We start from the raw sequence: 18828 nt of genomic DNA on the forward strand, positions 1-18828 counted from the left end.
GAACACAAGAGACTACACCATTACTGGTCTGGTGTTAGTGGTTTGGACTGACCCTCTTCTGAGGATGGAAGCTGGAAACTCTTTCCTGCTTACTATCAACTATCCCGAATCTGTGCCGTCGTGGCGTAACATGGCCATGGCGGTGGCAGATGCGCTGCGTGGAGGTTGCACTATGTTTGGCCTGCCTCAGGAGGTACCAACCGACTGTGGTACAATTATTTTGTCCTGGATTTTTAAGCACAGTTTGAAAACTCATAAGCATAAAGCACATCACCTGCAGCATGCTGACCCCGGAACTGTCTCACCAGACTCTAACAGGCTCGGCAGGCATTTGTTAGGTTTTATCCAGGCTGACCTAGTGTTTGGACAATCGGTTCGAGGTCCTTTACAAGTTCTGAAGGGGGAGTATTTAGCAGCCAGCGCATTCTTCACCGTTCCATACCGGTGTGTGTGGATTTGTTTAAGGAGAGAATACGCAAAGCTTGCTGTCCAGCGAAGGCCTCTTTTTCTCCGTCCCAACGCCGGATGAAGTGCCATTAGGATGATTTAAAAAAAAACACTTAGCTAATCTTATATCATAATGAACACTGTTGTCATAAGCATATTTGAGGAAACGGACATATTTTGCAGATGCCAATCTCATGAAGCAGGCAAACACTGTGGTTAATGTCATGTTTACTCCAATTATTAAAAAGCAGCCATGGCTTCTTTGTGGTATTTACTCAAATGCCGAAAAAAGCAAAGAACAGAGTAAACAATTTAATGTTCAAACTCAAAATGAGTCATTCTGAGTAAACTTTACACAGCGATTTGGAACATGGCAGCATATTGTTTAACCATTATAAATATATTTCATTATCTCAGGTTAAAAATTCTCCTTTCGAGGAGGAAGCAATGAAGGAAGTTCAGCTCGGTGACTGGTGCATTGTTGGGAAACTTCTGTGACTAAAGAAGTGTATAAGTGCATTGGGGAAGGAGACATCTGCAGATTTGCTGTCTCTCCCCGGCCAACTTTATTTTGAACTCTGTCTGGAGAATCAGAAAGGGACGCCTCGGCTGCCGCTCTGCATCGTCGTGTCGGTGCTGGGGGAGGAGAGGATGGGTTGCATCACTCTTACAGCACAGCACAAGCACCATTAACTGCACACAGTTTACAAATGGATCCGGACTGGGGTCTAACTTGGGTTGTGGTTCATGCAAAAGCAGGAAGCAGGATATCTGCAGGATCACATACTGCATTACGAGCAGCCTTATTACCAGAACGGCTTTTAACTTGAAAATAAATACCATACAGCTATTTACTAGTTAAGCAGGTTAGAGGATGCGTGGAATGGGTTGCTTCATACAAGAAGCATGGCTTGGAAGCCTCACTCGGCCCTAAGAGTGAATTATGAATGAGGTTCGGCTAAATTTAGAGCTGTGTCATGACAACAACCACAAAAAAATGTGTTGCAACATTCATTAGAATTACAGGGCAGAAACAGTTTTTCGTTTTGCAGTGATTTTAGGCATTCTATTTGGTTTCTGATATTATTAAATAGAGGAATTTCTGTATTGATAAGTATTTATATCCAGTGTGTCACTTTACCTATGGAACATTCTGTCAGATGACCTCAAACATGTCTTGCCATTTTGGGACAGCTACACCAGCTTGAATTGTGGTCATGCGAGTTCTCAATTCTACGAGCTGCTCTCAACTCCCAACTTTCAGAGATGCCCTTTATCTGAATGGGTCTGGTTTCCCAATCCAGGAAGTCATGATCCTGGACAGAGAAGTGAAAACGCTGACCTCTCAAGTCCGAACAACAGTCTTACACATCCCTGGTGCAAATACGTTGTAAAACATCATGACTTTCCAACCGTCGACCAACATCATGACAGTTCATGCATGTAGAACGTAGAATGTAGAATTTTAAAATAATAAAAAACAGAAAGAAGACAAACATTTGGGAAAGATTTTAATAGTTATTGAATGTTCTACATCTTACAGTAAATATTATACAATTACAAACTTGGCTTAATTATGTCACAGGGATCACTAACTGATCCTCAAAAAAAAACAACAAAAAAAACAAAAACATTTAAAAAAAAAAAAAAAAAAAAAAAAAAAAACAATTTTACACTTCATATCACACTTCATATCTCTCTGCTTCACAAGACCATTAGTTGATACTGCACATAATACAGTTGTTAAAACATTGGCAAAACGTTGTGCCACGGTCTAGCCACAACATTGCAGGAACATTACCAGAACACAGTGTCAGCTGGGATAAACGTTTCCTTGGGCCGTCCTCGGGATAAATTTTGGAAGACGAGGACTTGTTTTTTTGGGGGTGAGTGAACATTCAGCATTTAAATGTTACATTAACCTTTATTAAAAAAAAAAAAAAAAAAAAGTTCAAATTGGTAACTGCTGTTTGCCGACATAAAAGAAGCAATTTTGTACTCCTGGACAGTAGTGTTTTTCGACGGAACGCTGAGGGTGTGAGATGACTGGATAGTGCCTACAGGTTTTTACTTCAGGTGAATGGGCTAAAACATCTACTGTAGTTGGCACTGTTACTGTACTGTTAGTGGAGTAAACCACTCACTCGCACACACACACACACACACACACACACACACACACACACCACTTCCAGAAAACACAAAACAAGTACCTCCGTGAGCAATAAAAACCAACAATAATTAAGGGCCGACCTTAGACTGAACGTGAACTAAGATAATAACGTGACGACTGGTTACTTTTTACAGGAGTACTGAAACGTGGTCCGTATGTTAACAGTGCAAAGAACGTGGGGAACATATCTCGCCATTTTTGCTCACACCATCAGGAAATGAATGCAACGAGAAAACAAATCCCCCTCTCCTGACTACAGCCGGCTAGAAAGCTAGTTAGCAGGTGGGCGCTTTCCCTCTCGCTTGATCAGAAACCAAGTTGCACACAAAAGCGACGCGACGCGACGCGCTACTTCACCCTCTCCCCCCCGTCCGTAGCTGCTGCTAATGAGGAGAAGCGGAGGAAAAGAAAGCGCTAGCTGGCTAGTAATTCCTCCTCTCCTGGCTACCGCTAACCAGCAAGCTAATTGGCAAACAGCCCTTTTTATTTTCTCCGTGCGAGAAACTTTTTCCCCTGTAATACGCGAAGCGTGCGACCATTAGTTGCACCATTAAAATACAGCCGCGGAGTCCCACGTGTTTATTGAATATTCGGCTGCCAACCAAATTTTTCGTGCATTACGATTCTGTTTTCTGATGTGTAGGGCTGCACTAGTGCTTCGTTTGAACTGCGATTACAAAACAAAACAACAAAAAAAAAAGACCTCTTCCTTCCCACAACCAGCTGATTATTATTGCATTGTTCAAACCCATCTCTTCTCTAATGAATTCTCCACGTCGGCCTGTTTTGTTGGTAAAACGTACGTGGTTTTAAGTAGCCAGATACTGAGGCACCGCACGCCCATGTAGTAAATCTCCAGAGAAGACTAGTCGGTGTGAAACAGAAACCATTTAGACTCCTTTGTGCTCTGAAATGCCCATTGACCCCCCACAGATGCATCACACTTCAGCCCAAAGATCCTCTATTTAAGAATAGGATAATAAACACCAATCAATAAAACCTTAAATAACACTTATGGTAAAAAAAAAAAAGCGCCTGAAATCACATGGCATGGTGGGACTTTCTCAAAATTCCTAGGTTACTACCTCTCCCAAAAAAAAAAAATTCACCCAGTTCTGACGATAGGATGCCGATCTGCAAAAGTCTTTAAACCCATCACACTGTGATTTATACAACTTTGCTTTGATGTGAATGTGCACCAACCTCCATGGGACCAATAAAACTACTTTTTTGATGCATTGTTCTAGTCATGCATTACAATTCATTCATCTTGTGTGATCAAATGAATAAAGAGGAAGGGCAAGTAAGTTCTTGTTGAGTTTTGGTTAAACTGAAAACAACAGAGGCAGATACTCATTAATTGAATGATGTGGTAAGAAAACCATTTTACCACAAGCTGATCTACTTGTACAACCTGATTCATGACCTGCTTATGGAGGTAAGCACGCTGAGAAATATATATTTTTAAAATATCTCACTGCATGCATGCATGTCTTGGACTAAAAATGTTTTTGGTTCAAATAAAAAAAAAAAAAACACTTTTAACTCAAATCTCAACAAGTTTGTAGCTGTGAACAGAATTGCTCTTCTCTCTCTTGGAATTACAAAACAGCCATGGGAATGGTGAATGGTGAATGAAAAATGTCGTTCCATAGTTCCCATCTTCAACTGCTTCACCTCGTAGCATTTGCACAGAACGCTGTTGCTCAGAAAGGATTTTAGAAAGCACGATACAAAGTGGCAATCCGACGTGATGCAACCATGCTTTTTGCGAGAGCTCGGCCTTGCGCTTGGTACGTAACTGCATTCTTTTGCATGACACATGCAACATTACACACAACATACGCTTCACCTGGAATCCTAGACTACTCCGTTACGGATACTCTCTCTTGCGCTTGCAGTACGGAAATAGTGGTTAATCAGCCTTAATGAAAATAAGAATATGCGATACTGGTCATTGAGATTTATATTACTTATACAGACAGTACTGTGTCTAAAGGGTACCGCACTATATATATACTCGTTCTTTAATATTTCATTAAATAAAAGAATGTACCATGTACCTGTTTATTAACTGTCTTATTTGTCATTGTGCAATTCTTCATCACATGTTTTTTTTATTTTCTCTTAATAAAGTTATGATATGTTCTGTACTACAGTCATTTCTGTGTATATTCATGATTACTGGACATCTCGGAATAGTTGACTGAATCCCTATTCTCTCGGTCCCTTGCACATTAAAGACTTTGTTACTGTTACGGGCCGTTTACGGCAAGCCTTTTTATTATTGCATTTAAACACTAGAAATTTTTTTTTTAAGTCACCATTGCTACACATTAACTGTGTGAAACAAAGCCCACTTCCCTGTTTTCCACTGAGGACTCTGGTAAGCATTGTCCCTCCTATCGCACAGCGTTGCCTGCGCTGCGCGCTTCCTCCACTGTCGTTTAAACCGCTCGGCTCCCTTTAACTCCTCAACATGCTGCTCTTGAATGCTGAAAGCGTAGCCTGTCCCCCTCCGCCCTCAGGGTTGGCACTCGTTTCAAATTCACTTTTGATTATTGGATTGACATCAAACCTGGAGTTCCAGTTAAGTGCCATACGCAGGTCCAGCTTTAATGTTAAAATACTGCACCTCCCCACAGTATACGTGTGTATGCGTGTGTGAACGTGTGTGCCTATGTGCAATTCCGCAAGTGCTGCTCGAGCACACATACGCACACACACCTATATAAATATATAGATATACGCGTTTATAATTTAGAAGCTTACTCTACCCCGACAAACAAGCTAATAAAGAAACCGGCTTACTCAAAATGCTCTCTACTAATGGTTAACTAATATTACTCAAAGTACTCCGTTACCTAATGAAATTTAAACCACGTTTGTACTGCCATAGAGCTGATATACTCATTACAAATCTACCTAATAAACAGCTACAAGCTGGAAGACACCGCTGTTATCGATACTGGAAGATGAACAGAAATTTGTGGGAAATAATAATGTTTAAAGAAACAAAGACCTTCTCAGCCCTTTCTGAGAAAACAAAGGTGGGAATTTAAATTAAAATCTACATAAATAAAAAAAAAAACTGTGCTAATATCTAAACGATTGATTTTTTTTTTGGCAGCATATGTCGATAATGAGAACCGAAATCATGGCGATGACGTTGCGCTCAGTACATTCCTACACACCAGCATCACACACAACATAAAAACAGATTTAAGAGATGTGATTGGTCAAAATCATTCTGGAGTTTCTCTGGAATAACCATATTGACAATGAGAAAAAAAATGCAAAAAAAAACAAACAAAAAAAAACAAAAACAAAACAAAAACAGGAAAATATGTGAAAAGAAAATTTAAATAAAAAAAACAAGAAAGCAGCTTTTACAAAAACACTCAAGAATGCATAAAGTGACCTTTGCACTTTTTTCTTTTGTTCTTGCAAACAGACGTGGCGTTTCCATGTTGATCACAGAGCGCCCATGTAAGACTTGAGTAGTTGCATACGATGTTTGACTCCAGATCTAAAACACAAAGACAGTGTGACTGAGGTGCGAATAAGGCAATAATGCAAACAGAGAAAAGTTATAATGGCCATAACAAAACAGTGATGTTCACTTCAACACACAGATCCCTATTTTCAAAGTGGGCTGTGATACTCAGCAGCACAGCACACGGTGCACACAGTGAAATTTGTCCTCTGCATCTAACCCATCACCCTTGGTGAGCAGTGGGCAGCCACGACAGGCGCCCGGGGAGCAGTGTGTGGGGTCGGTGCTTTGCTCAGTGGTGCTTTGGAGGCTCAGGATTCGAACCGGCAACCTTCTGATTACGCGGCTGCTTCCTTAACCGCTGGGCCACCACTGCCCCCAGGTAAACCTGCTCCCATCAATACAAATGTGACTTCTTCAGCCACAAAACTGAGAAACTAAGAAATCTGCCCTATACATTTGTAATTTGGTTCCTTTTCTTGACATTTTTTTCCACAGAAATATAATGTTTAAACTGCCCCCTATTTCATCCTGTTCTCATGCATTCTCCTTTGTTTTCAAACACAGTCTCTGTTATAGTGACATCAGGACCATGCCTGCTACCAAACCTTACATTAGAAATACATAATTTATCAATGCTTTTATTCAAGAATAGGCAATGGACGATGTGACTTTAGCAGGACATCAGCTGAAGACACTCACATGATTTGGCAGATGATTTCTACCAGTGCGGTGGCACATAGCTGTACCCAGGGGTTCCTTGGGGCCTGTATGTTGGCACGGTAACGGGATGTGGTCCAATAGGAGTGTGCTGAGGGGTGGTCAGCAAAGTTCCTGACACGGAAAACACAAAGAGTGAGCACTGTCGGTTGTCAAATGACTCCTTCACGTAAAATATGTTTAGATCGACACATTTGTCCATGTCCTCACCTGCCGACATCGCCATTGTGGTGCCAGCCACCATGCCCATGGCGACCCCATTGGAGCGAGGTGCAGGGACTGGTGCGGGGTAGATGGCAGAGGGGATGCTGTTGGGCTGCACCACCGTGGTGTGGTGGATGACGTGGGGCTGGGCTGCATACACGGGCTGTGTGTAGTAAGCACCCTGAAGAAACCAGAGCGGAGAAGACAGAGCGCTATTGTAATTTAGAGCGAATTTACCCAGCAGACAAATCAGAGCTCGCACCACAGATGGTTAAACGCAAAACTCCAAGAGCTAATTAGCCACCTCTTTGTTGCAGGCTTTGCAACAGCCTTCCCAGTATAACACATCACAGCAACTAGTTAGGAGCAAGAGTTGCAGAGTGACCCGTGGTATCACAATCTGCTGCTGGCCTTTCAGCCATACTCAGTATATTGTAGGAAATCAGTCTGCTATGCAATAATGAAGTATCCGTGTGACTGAAGAAGAAAATTCAAACAATGCTTTAGTTTAAATTTTGCCTCTATTTTTTTAATGCTGCACCCATGTACACACAAAATTAGACATTCAGTAAAACTAAAATGCATTAATGCTCAAGACCAGATGTATAGTGAAGATATAATCGCTATCTATGGCAGTTTTGATTAAAATTTGTCACATCCTTTCCATCAATGCTATGTCAGAAATGCATCTTATTTCAATGACGACAACATTTTTCACATTGAGCCCAGCCTCAAGCGGATTATACAAATAGTCACAGTGAGAAATGAAATGATAGATATATGATTTATCTCTGGACTCAAGCCCCCCAGAATCCTTGCACAAATGTTTTACCCTTGCATACATTTTTTACTTTCACTTTACTCATTTGCACACCTTCACTCTACCAGTTACACATATTTTATGTTAAAAACATAAAAGTGTAATATTTGGTTATGTTTGCAATATTTGCATATTGGTTCATTGTATACTTGCAATCTTTGCAATACTGTGGTCTATAGCAGTCGCTAAAGCATTTCACTGCATATCATACTGTGTATGACTGTGTATGTGACAAATAAAATTTGAATTTGTTATATCAAAAAGTTCAACATGAATTTCTGGTAGTGGTGTGATTCCATAGATCCCAAAAGATTCTGCATGTTAAAAAAGTTCATTTATGATATGAATTACGTGCTACCATGGTCACTTAAGAGAAATGGCTTGAGAGAGCAGAACAACAGCTGGACTGTCTTACCTGAGCATAGAGGTTCTGCTGGGGGTAGGCACTTCTAATGGGGTACATGGCCGTCGGGTAAGGGTTAGGGGAAGGAGAGTAAGGTGGAGGGGCTCCGTTGGTCTGGGTTGGGGGCACTTTGTAAGGAGTCCCTGCAGTGTATCCTGTCAGACAGAACAGAGAAGGGCAAGAGGGGAATTAGCAAAAAAATATATTTCATGACTTTGTGGTCCAAATGGCTAAAGATCAGCAGTTCATTAACAATGACATCCTTAAATCAACATCATCCCTTCAGGTTCAGGTCTGAAAACTATTAACATTTCAAACCTTGAAGTAATGACCCGTACAAAACATCAAAGCAATTAAAATGGCACAGACAAGGTTAAAAAAACTTAAAAACACAGTCACCCACTCACACAAGAATTACAAATACAAGATTGTGACAAAAAGCAACACACTGACATCAAGCACGGGTGGAGAGTTAGTCACAATGATAAGCATAGTTTACCCTAAACCACGGTAAACAGCACCTCATTTGCCACAGAAATGCATCCAGAGTTCCCTGATGTCCCTTATTGATCACCAAAAATATCCCCCAATGTCCCACTTTTTCCCCCCACTTTCTATTCATCTCTGCTGTGTGACTCTCTACACAGAAAAGATTCCCCCGAGACCTCCAGGCCTGAACATTCAGAGTCCACCACGACAGTTTCATCCAGGTAACCAAGCGCTCGGTAGGCTGTGGTGTAGGAATGTGCTGACCTGAGGGTCCCAGGGGCCAAGTCTCGAGAGGACCTAACAGCAGTTCTGACTCTCCCGAACTTCCCTCTAGCCAACAGCTTCACTGCCACCGTCCTTCCCTGCCCCTGGCTGTCCTCGTCTACTGTCCCGCTTCTAACACGCCGAGGCCTGAAGACACCTCCCGACCCGCTGCTTCGCTCACAGCTATTGCACGCGCGCTCGTGTGTGTGTGTGTCTCTGCAGTGAGGTTGTGAAAGCAGACTGTATTCAGCACAGCAAAAACAAGCAGAGGGTGACAGGTAACGGAAGCAGGCTGCACTGTCACCGCATGCTGCGGACGGGAGCTGTCATTCAGACGTAGTGTGCGTGTGTGAGTGATTTATGCCGGAGTTAGCGCTTCCTTGTTAGTGTGTTGTAACAGCAACCCTGTAAAGCCCTCTGCAGATGGCAGGCAAGCAACACTTGCAGCTAATTAAGGATTTCTGCTTTTTGCCGCTAGTCGCTTGGTAACCATCTTTGTGCTGTATGCTTTACAAGTACATTTTAATAAATGCTTTTCAATCATAAGGGCTTCAGGTGAACTTCACAAACCTACTTCATGCCCACTGATGAATGAGTAGCGACACATGACATACAAACCATGCATTGAAAGAAATATGTTTAATTTAGAACCATCCCTAATCTAGATATATTAATAGACCTGATAAGTAGAACAGTTTTAATGATAAGAACAATATTCAACTATAAAAAACATACTAGGGAAAAAATGTGCAATTTATTAGTTAACTCTCAACATGTTGCATAAATATACAAAATACACGGTTGACAGTTTGGTTTTACTTTTTTGGATACTGAGTGCCAGAGTCTGCACTGGTCTTCACGAAGTGCTCATTTTAAAATATCATCTCTTTTTATATGTGTCTAGACTTCAATATGTCCAAATTACAGTGAGTGTTTTGAATGCTTTTAACAGGTCAGGTCACTATGTGCCTATTTGATAACGGGGACACATTAAGGGTGTTTAGTAAATGGTGGAGGTCGGGTGTGTGTTTCTACGGTTCAGACAGCCAGTGTGTGTACAGTGGTGGGCACGTAGTAGGGGTTATATTTACTGAATGCTGCAGACGAGGCCTGGTACTGCCTGCCCTCAGAGCCCGCGTCCACGGCCAGGTCATACGAGCCGTCAGCGGCCCCCGGGCCAGAGGGGGTCTGTGGCCAGCCCTGCTTCACCAGCAGCACTGTCCCAACAGACAAACAACAAACAAGGGCAGGGGTTACAAACACACACGCACGCTCGCTCGCACACACACACACACACACACACAGCAAATTACAACACAGCATGGCTCTACACTGCCCCTTGCTTTTCAGTTATTCTCTCTCGCTAATTAATCTTTAGTTTCCAGAGTGCTAACAACATCAAACCTGCTGAACTCTCAATTCTACTGTAAAAATTGTACTTTCTCCACGGCACATCATGTTATTGCCACCAGGGGGCGCCGCAACACCATTGTCCTATGAGCATCCCACAAGCCAGCGAAGCATGCACAAGGACAGAGGAACAAAGAGAAAGGCCTGGCCGACTGCCGTACTCGTGGAGGAGGAGCTGGGGAACTACATCTGTGCGGATCTGACATGATGACAACGTCTTGAAGCTACCTTGAAGGAGCCCTGTCTTACGGCACGAATACTCCCAAAGGGTCTAGGCTAGAGCGGCAAGGCAGACAAAAGCTTAACAGTGAGATTTAACACCAGCCATTAAAAATATCAATAGGACCTGAGAGGCCAATTCAACAAAAACTGTCAACTGCATCACATCTGCAGACATAAACAAATGTCCACATTTACAATCGGGTCTCTACTGGCGCATCTGAGACAGCTAATCAAATCCCAGGATTACGTGCAGCTTCAAGTATGAAAGCAGCCTGAATGGGGCCTGCTGAGCAGCTATTGTTTGGCTGCGTTGCTCAGCACCTGCCTGTCCCAGTGTCCACTGCGTCTAGCTATCGTCCACCTGTTTCATCGGACAGAGCGTCCCGCTGGGGGCGTCAGACCGCAAGGATATGAGCGTCTGCGTTGTCGCACCTGTGCTTTCCTCAGGCTTGGGAGCGTTTAGCAGGAGCAAGCTGCACCATTCATCTTCTCACTTGGCTCTTTAAGGTCTTTGAAAAAAGTTACGGTTCTCCCGAAACAGAAAAACTTTCAAGCAAACCCGAGACCCATTTCAAAGTCTCCAAAAGACAGTGATTCATGTAAAGCAGACATGAAACATATTATGTTATACGTTGATACCCAATACGCATGCTACCAAACATCAATAGGCATGACATGCCATCTGAAAATGGCCTTCAGTATCTGACACCAAGATGTTGCAAAACCTGTGAATTTAAGGGAGCTTTAACTCTTTGAACATCTCTGAACTCGTTGCAGTATGGAAGGACACGTCCTGCTGAAACAGGCCAGTGCCATTCAAGGAACCTCGAATGCCCACCTGAGTGTTGACCAGAGCATCACACTGCATTCATCACAGTGTGTCTCTTCTCCAGGTAAATAGCCACCTTCTTCTACGTGGTCCAGTTCTGATGTGATTGTAGGCTCTTGTGGTGGCGGACCCAGACCAGTCTGGGGTTACACTGTGCATAGCAGACTTTAACACTCACCATTTAAAAATTTGGGTGAGCATTAAAGTTTGCAGCTAATATGTGGGATGATACCAAAAAGCTTCATACGAAAGGAGGACATTTGGTCCATTGAGCTTGCATGGGAAGAATAAAACAGACTTCCTCATGAACCATCGTCAAGGTGATGGCTGTGTATCTTGTTCAGTTCCATCATTATATTTTGCTGAGAGTTTTGTAAGGAATTGTATTTGATGATGTCGCACAGTGACTGATCCAAGTAATTTATTTAATTCCGGTGTATTTTGTACAGTCCTTAATTAATCGAATGCTGTAATACAGATTGACAGCTCCAACCCTGGAACAACACAGGGTTGAGTATGTTAGGGCAAGCTGGAGGTATGAGGCGGGTTAATAAGTTTGTTGAGCGGTGGGCTAAAACCTCCCATGAACTTTTAGAAGGCTTGATAGTTGTTAAATTATGGTTGGAGAAGCAGGATAGATTCACTGGGTCTGCTGGAATGACATTATATGCAAAACTGTATTCAGATTAAAAAGTCTGACAACTCTTGAATACTATCTATTAGTGACAAAAACAGTGAAATTTGACACTTTTATGCGGTTTTTAAATTTTCATCTATTATTATATTTCCCTTCTTTGGTTTACCAATCTCAGAACATAAAAATAGAAATATCAGAAGGTTCCAAAAACTAAAAACAATGGAACATCTACATTTCTAAAATCATTGTTCATTTTTGTATTCTTTTATAAATCCAATCCTAATTCCATATGATGCACTAGGGAGTTTGGGGAGTCCTGCATCAGTCAAGTTCCACTTCCAAAGAGTTAAAGCACCACCAAACTGGCAACATTCTTCTGCAGCATTTGGCCACATCACATATAACTCAATATGGTACATGAGCCTGGTGCCGTCACCAACTGGGTCCCATTGCCTTCCACCAGCTCGTTTTTTTAAAGGTGAGAATGCTCACCAATGAAAATAATTTACGAGTGAAGCACTATTGAAATTGCCTTGATGAAAATACAGCCCCCCGGAGAGTTAAACGCATTTCAGACCATGTCATTAACTCTGACTAAAACACATCCTAATTAGCTAATGGTTGCAATCTTGGGATGCTTCTATCTCGGATGGCTTCTAACTCGCTTCTGCCTCGTGATACGCCTGCAGTCTAATGTCTGCTCATCCAGTCCCAAGCACCCATTTGAGCATGAGTTCTTTTGCGGCCAGGGCAGGGGATGAAATAGAGTGTAGGTGATTGGCCCTACCTGATGCATTAAAACCAGTCGTGACTACTTGTGCTAACCGCCCAGTGCCAGTTAACACGTAACGTGTATTTCACCTGCTGGAAGGTCTTACCTGGAGGATAGCCTGGGCTGCCGGTCTGGTAGAGGTTAGGTGTGTAGGTAGGGGCTGTGGTGGGGTAACCTCCTGGGTATCCTAAGAGAAGGCACAACAATTAGTTAATTACAGACATTCACAAATATTCAAGACACTGGTTGGTTTTGATGCTTTGGATTTGTAGCAAAGATTTGGATATTATGAGATCTCAGTGTGGAAAAAAAAAAAAAAAAAAAAACACTCCCGTCCCCATTCCATCATGTCGCGGTGTGGTGCTGTATTAGGGGCCACGGAACACACACACACACACATGCACACACACACACACACACACACACACAATTGCAGACAGCCAGTTGCCCACAGTGGCAGATGAACACAGGGGTGTGTGACTGAACAGGATTGGCACAGATGGTGTTCATTACAAATTGTCTGCCTCAATAAGACACACTCGGACGGCTTCGACTCGTCCATACTGAGCAGCAGACTGCCAAACGGAACCATCCAGAAGCTCCCCTTTTTCCACAGGGCTACCCGTTCAGGCAATGGAAAGTGAAGGAGCCCTTCCTTACCCCCAGTGCTGCCGTTTAGCTCTCCGCAATGTGCCCGCAGATGCTGACCACTCATCTCCAGAGCAACAGAATGAGGTTTTTATCTGTGCTCCAGAGGATTTGGCTGTATGGGGAGATCAGGATTCTCTCACTCAATGTGAGCTTTGTGAGAAAATAAATCTGCAAGAGTAAATGTTATCTCCCCTGTTGTAGAGCACTTAAGCAGAAACTAACAACACAACCTGCCTGAGGGGGGTAAATGCATCCCACTGCCAATCCACGTGTCTGTCAGGGTCCACACAAACACATACACATGCTATAAACAATCTTTTCAGGACACAAAATTGATACAATGATATGCCCGTAATACAATATTTTATTACTGTTTAGAATATCTATTATCATTTGGGATATATGTCTGATTTTGGACAGTTAAATATTGTATACAGTCATGTTAATAAGGAAGCCTGGAGATGGAACTTTCTTGATGTGAGATGTCAGGTGAGTAACTTACTACACAAGACCAATAGAATTTATATTGCAACTTAAAAACACAAGAAAAGTCTGCAAAGGCTGATGAGTAAACAAATTATACTGTATTAAAAAAAGAAACTGGTGAATTACAGAGTACAGTATTCACCATCTGTCAGCCCTTATTAATCCTCTGAACCAGAAGACCACAAAGTCACAGGTTCAAACCCCACTTACAACCATTGTGTCCCTGAGCAGGTTCCTTAACCCTGAGTGTCTCCAGGGGGACTGTCCCTGTCACTACTGGTTGTAAGGAGCTCTGGATAAGGGCATATGATGCACTAGGGAGTTTGGGGAGTCCTGCATCAGTCATGTTCCACCTCCAGAGAGTTAAAGCACCACCAAACTGGCAACATTCTTCTGCAGCAACTGGCCACATCACATATAACTCAATATGGTATAGAGGAATTCGTTCCAGTACGAGTTTCAGCACATGAGCCTGGTGCCGATATTGCTATTGGTCCTTAACCCTGAGTGTCTCCAGGGGGACTGTCCCTGTCACTACTGGTTGTACGGAGCTCTGGATAAGGGCATATAATAAATGTTGTAAATGTGAATGGTCAGTTGTCAAGTCAGTTTCTTATCACTAGATCACTGGTTATAACTGGTGCGTGGATATTATGTAGGTAAAACAGCAGTCTTACCACACGAAAGATGCAGATTGATATGCCTGTATGGTGCATCTAGGTCACTGTTGAGTTAGCTGGCCAAGACCCAGATATATCTTCCCAAGAGGAAGGATGACTAATAATAAACAAATAGTGCAAAGCAACAGAAAGGCTTTACTCTCTAACTTAACTTAAATGCTTAATATGTGTAACTTTCCTAATAGGCTAATGGTATTAACTGTTGTTATTATGAAGTGAATGGGTTACTACATGTTCAGTGCAACACTACGTTCAACAGACTGTACTGATGTAAATCCATCATCTATGCATCGATCCTCCTTCTCCAAAATGGCTATATAGAAAAGGCCTGGCGAGTGGCCTGGCTGGAGCTTGAGCAGCACTGCCTCTGACTTGCTGGTTTATTTATACCTCCCACTGCTGAACATGCACCAGTCTCCCTCGCTTCTCTCTCCCTCTCTCTCTCCCTAGATTTTTTCCCCCCATCTGTGACTGCCTGGATCTCAGTTCTCCCGTTGTGAGCGTCTTAGAGCCGCACGTCATTCTTTGTCTAAAGCCACCCCCCCAAATGTCCTGAAAAACCAGCCAGGCGTTCTGCGCTCTAAAGGCTGCCACACACTTTACATGAATAAATGGAGTGAGGTAGAATGTTGTGCGTATGAAGAGAAGGCTATAAGAAGGCTGAAGAAAGCAATATGGCCCACAGTGGGCAATGTGGATTAGTTGGTTAGTTAGTGTTGCCAGACCAACATTTGTCCACTTATGGATGATTATGAAGCAATCACTGATCTGGCAATAGAGCTGCATCAACTATAATTACAAATAGCATATTCCTGTTTAGCTGAACAAAAAAAAAGTACATAAAGTTGTAGCGCAACACAAGGACCGTGCCTGCATTGATGCAAGGCCGCCACTTCTAACTTCTGGATTTAAACTATCCGATCACATTGCGTTGATGTCCCTGTGTAAAAAACAATCATGCTCACCAATCAGATGTGCCCCATCGCATGACAGGCGCCCGTGGAGCAGTGTGTGGGGACGGTGCTTTGCTCAGAGGCACCTCAGTAGCACCTTGGCGGATGGCAACCTTCTGATTATGGGGCCACTTCCTTAACCGCTAGGCCAACACTGCCCCATACATACAATACATAAACTCATATTCTCAAATATTCTCATATTCTCAGCCTTTCAGTGGATTCGAATAGCTGTTTGGATCCAGAAGAGCCATTGGGGTGAGGCTAGTTTGGCTGATGGACTGGTGATTGTGTGCTGCCCCATACAGACGCTACACTACAACATATCTGGTGACAGTGAAATCTTTTTTAATTGTCTTGTTTTTTTTGACAAAACGTTTCACCCCTTTCTGGTAACACTGATTGTATTTTTTTGTGTGTGATGAAGTGACAGGAGTTGGTTTAAATAATCCAGAATGACTAAGTATGGTGCATCAGAGCCGTCAGTCAGTCCTATGGGCTCGTCCCATTTTAATATTAGTTTATGAAAAGATCATAAAAAAGGTATTTTCGGCACGCACGTTATTTGAAGGCAAATAATGAATCTTTGTGCCATTAATCAGTCCAGTGCATTAATTATGAATGCATAATGTTGAAAGACTGCAAGCAATCATGCAGGAATAGAGGTGAGGTGTGCGGTGAGGTGTTGATAGTGTGTTGATAGCTATATGTGCATGTGCGTGTGTGAGGATGCGTGTGGTCTGTAGGAGCAGACATGATGATAACATGATGTACATGTTACTGATGGAAATGGCTAGCTGACAGCGTAGATGTAACATAACCTCGCTTACAGGCATCTAATATGCATTCACAGTACATATTCAGCTAACTAACACTGGGAAGAATATTAACTAGGAACAACGGCATCAAACTCTGTTACCTTCAGTGCCTCGCGAGAGGGTGTTGCAGTAAAGAGGTCTACACTCTCCCCAGACAAAGGGAGACATACGCATCTTAAATAACAGTGTGAGTTTTGAGCTGAAAGTTTTTAATGGGCAAAATACTTAAAAGTTAAATTAGTCCGTGACTTAAAACCTTCTGAAAGACAGGCTTGATGTGACATTCGAAATGCCCCAAGCGCTGTGTCTACTGTAGTGCTTTGAAAGTAGGTCTAACACAAAGTGTGCTATTTGGACCCTTCAGCCCAGTGGTTAGCTTTCCTGACCCCCCCCAGTGGCTTGTGTGCTGCCCATATTTCCATACCCTGAAATGCCGGTATTATGCACTGGACCAGGAGAGTAAGCTGTGTACTGGGACTTTTACTTGTACTCAAAATATTGTGTCCTTGTTTTCTTTGTTCAACCTCCGGGCCCCAGCCGTGACATTAGGGTTAGGGCTCATTTTACTGTGATGAACCACTTGATGGCTACTAGTTATATACTTGCTGCTGGCCGTGGAGCTAAGCAGGTAGAGCAGAGAGAAGAGAATCGCTGTCAGGATTGCCTGCAGCTGGGCTCCACACCTGACTTTAATCCTGACGCCCCATAAATGCCGGAAGTTTCCGCCCGTTCGGGGTCGCTGGCATTTTCGTGGACTCTGCACGAACTTGACCTGGTTTTGTTTTGAGTGTTTTGAGTTCTGGCAATCGCCACACGCCTACGGGTTAGTTTATGTTCGTAATTTAAGTTAAATTGTTTTCGGCCACCGCGCCATTGTTTATTTGTATTTCGTTATTGTTTGTTATAATAAAACCCCCTTCCCAGCATGTCAAACCTCTGCGCTTCCTTCCCTCGTAAGTCCGTAGTCGTGACAGAATGCCAGCGACCCACCCAAAAGCGCAGAGGTGGAAAGCAGAGGAGAAGAAACGCCGCGAAGGACGCAGCCCGGCGCGGCGAACGCGGACACCAGGGGAGAGACGCGACACCCGTTCTGGTGGAGCGTTTTCTCCCCGAGAAGCCGTGGTACGCGGCGCCACGTGATGACGTCACCCCCGGGAAACTCCGCGAAACCCGGAAGCGACAACGTCGGCGGGTGAGGGGGCGGAGCGAGGACGTTGGCGTCGGCAGCAGCGAGGAAGTGACGTGGGCAGCGAGCGCAGAAGATGCGACCCCCACGATCTTCGCCATGTCGAGCCAAGAACTCTGCGCTCTGCTGGCAAGGCTCCCCGTGGACTGGGACGACACGGACGACGACGAGAGCACGGGAGACGAGAGTTGGGCTCCGCCCATCGCACCAGTCTGCGATCGTCGCAAGGTCCATGGGGACCCACGTCACTTCCAGGGGGGTGAGAAGCGGCAACAACAACGGCGGCGTTCCTCCAGAGAGGAGGTGGGCAGCCTCCAGCCCGAATGGCCAGAGTACTGCCCATGGGAGCTTATCGTGCCATGGGTCCAGGATGTCCGCAGGGTGGACGACCCTTGGAGTCACCGGTGGGAGGACACGGATGACGAAAGCGATGATGACGTGGATTTTCGGTGGGCGGTCGGTGCCGGGATGGCTCCGCCCAGCGTGCGCGTCCGAGATCATCGCGGCGTCCGTGATGACCCATGTGACTTCCGGGGGTACGAGGTTGATACGGACGACGACCAGGATGACGCCGTTTGGGCAGGCGGTGCCGGGATGGCTCCGCCCATCGCGCCCATCCAGGAGCGTCACGAGGTCCGTGGAGACCCACGTCCCTCCCAGCAGTGTGAGGAAAGCTGGTGGAAGAGGGCGACGGGAGGTCGCCAGCCAGCAACTGCGCTGCCGGGACTGCCTCGCAGGGAATCCTCCATTCCTGCTCCAGTCGCCGACCCGCCTTCCCTCTGCCCGGACGTTCCCCAGCAAAATGGCAGCGCAGCACCAGCGTCCACACCTGCTGGAGAAGACGTCCACCCCCCTCCACACCACACACCTACCACCATCTCCAGCGACGTGCCCAGCCCCGTGTGGGACCGCCCAATTGTCCCGGGACCCTTCAGTGGGGCAGCAGACACAGACGAGATCACTACCATCCTCACGTGTCTGACTGGATCAGCATGGGGATGGAGCACAACCCTCTGGCAGCAGGGAGAGACAGACAGGAGTTTTCGGGACTTCCAACAGAGACTGAGGGCGGAGTTTGATCGGCCTGAGCCAGGGATCGAACTCTGCCCCTCCACCACATCCAGTGCCAGTCAGGATCCGGGGCAAGAAGACCCAGCACTGGTGGGCG

The 18828-nt window shown here is 44.4% G+C and overlaps 1 protein-coding gene across 3 annotated transcripts in view; it reads right to left on the reverse strand.

Moving 5' to 3' along the window:
- Positions 1 to 4686: 4686 nt before the first annotated feature.
- fam168a (family with sequence similarity 168 member A) overlaps positions 4687 to 18828 on the reverse strand; it is a 34773-nt gene continuing 20631 nt past the window's right edge. For 2 of the 3 annotated variants that reach the window (XM_028962560.1, XM_028962559.1), the window contains 6 exons: positions 12993 to 13073; positions 10108 to 10233; positions 8276 to 8418; positions 7047 to 7221; positions 6819 to 6950; positions 4687 to 6149 (listed from right to left, as the gene is read on the reverse strand). In XM_028962560.1, the coding sequence (XP_028818393.1) occupies positions 6838 to 6950; positions 7047 to 7221; positions 8276 to 8418; positions 10108 to 10233; positions 12993 to 13073 (638 nt within the window). In that variant the 3' untranslated portion in view covers positions 4687 to 6149; positions 6819 to 6837. The remainder of the gene's footprint in view (positions 6150 to 6818; positions 6951 to 7046; positions 7222 to 8275; positions 8419 to 10107; positions 10234 to 12992; positions 13074 to 18828) is intronic. The other variant, XM_028962561.1, reaches the window with a different exon arrangement.

This window comes from Denticeps clupeoides, chromosome 19 (assembly GCF_900700375.1).
Source record: "Denticeps clupeoides chromosome 19, fDenClu1.1, whole genome shotgun sequence".
Classification (NCBI taxonomy): Eukaryota; Metazoa; Chordata; class Actinopteri; order Clupeiformes; family Denticipitidae; genus Denticeps; species Denticeps clupeoides.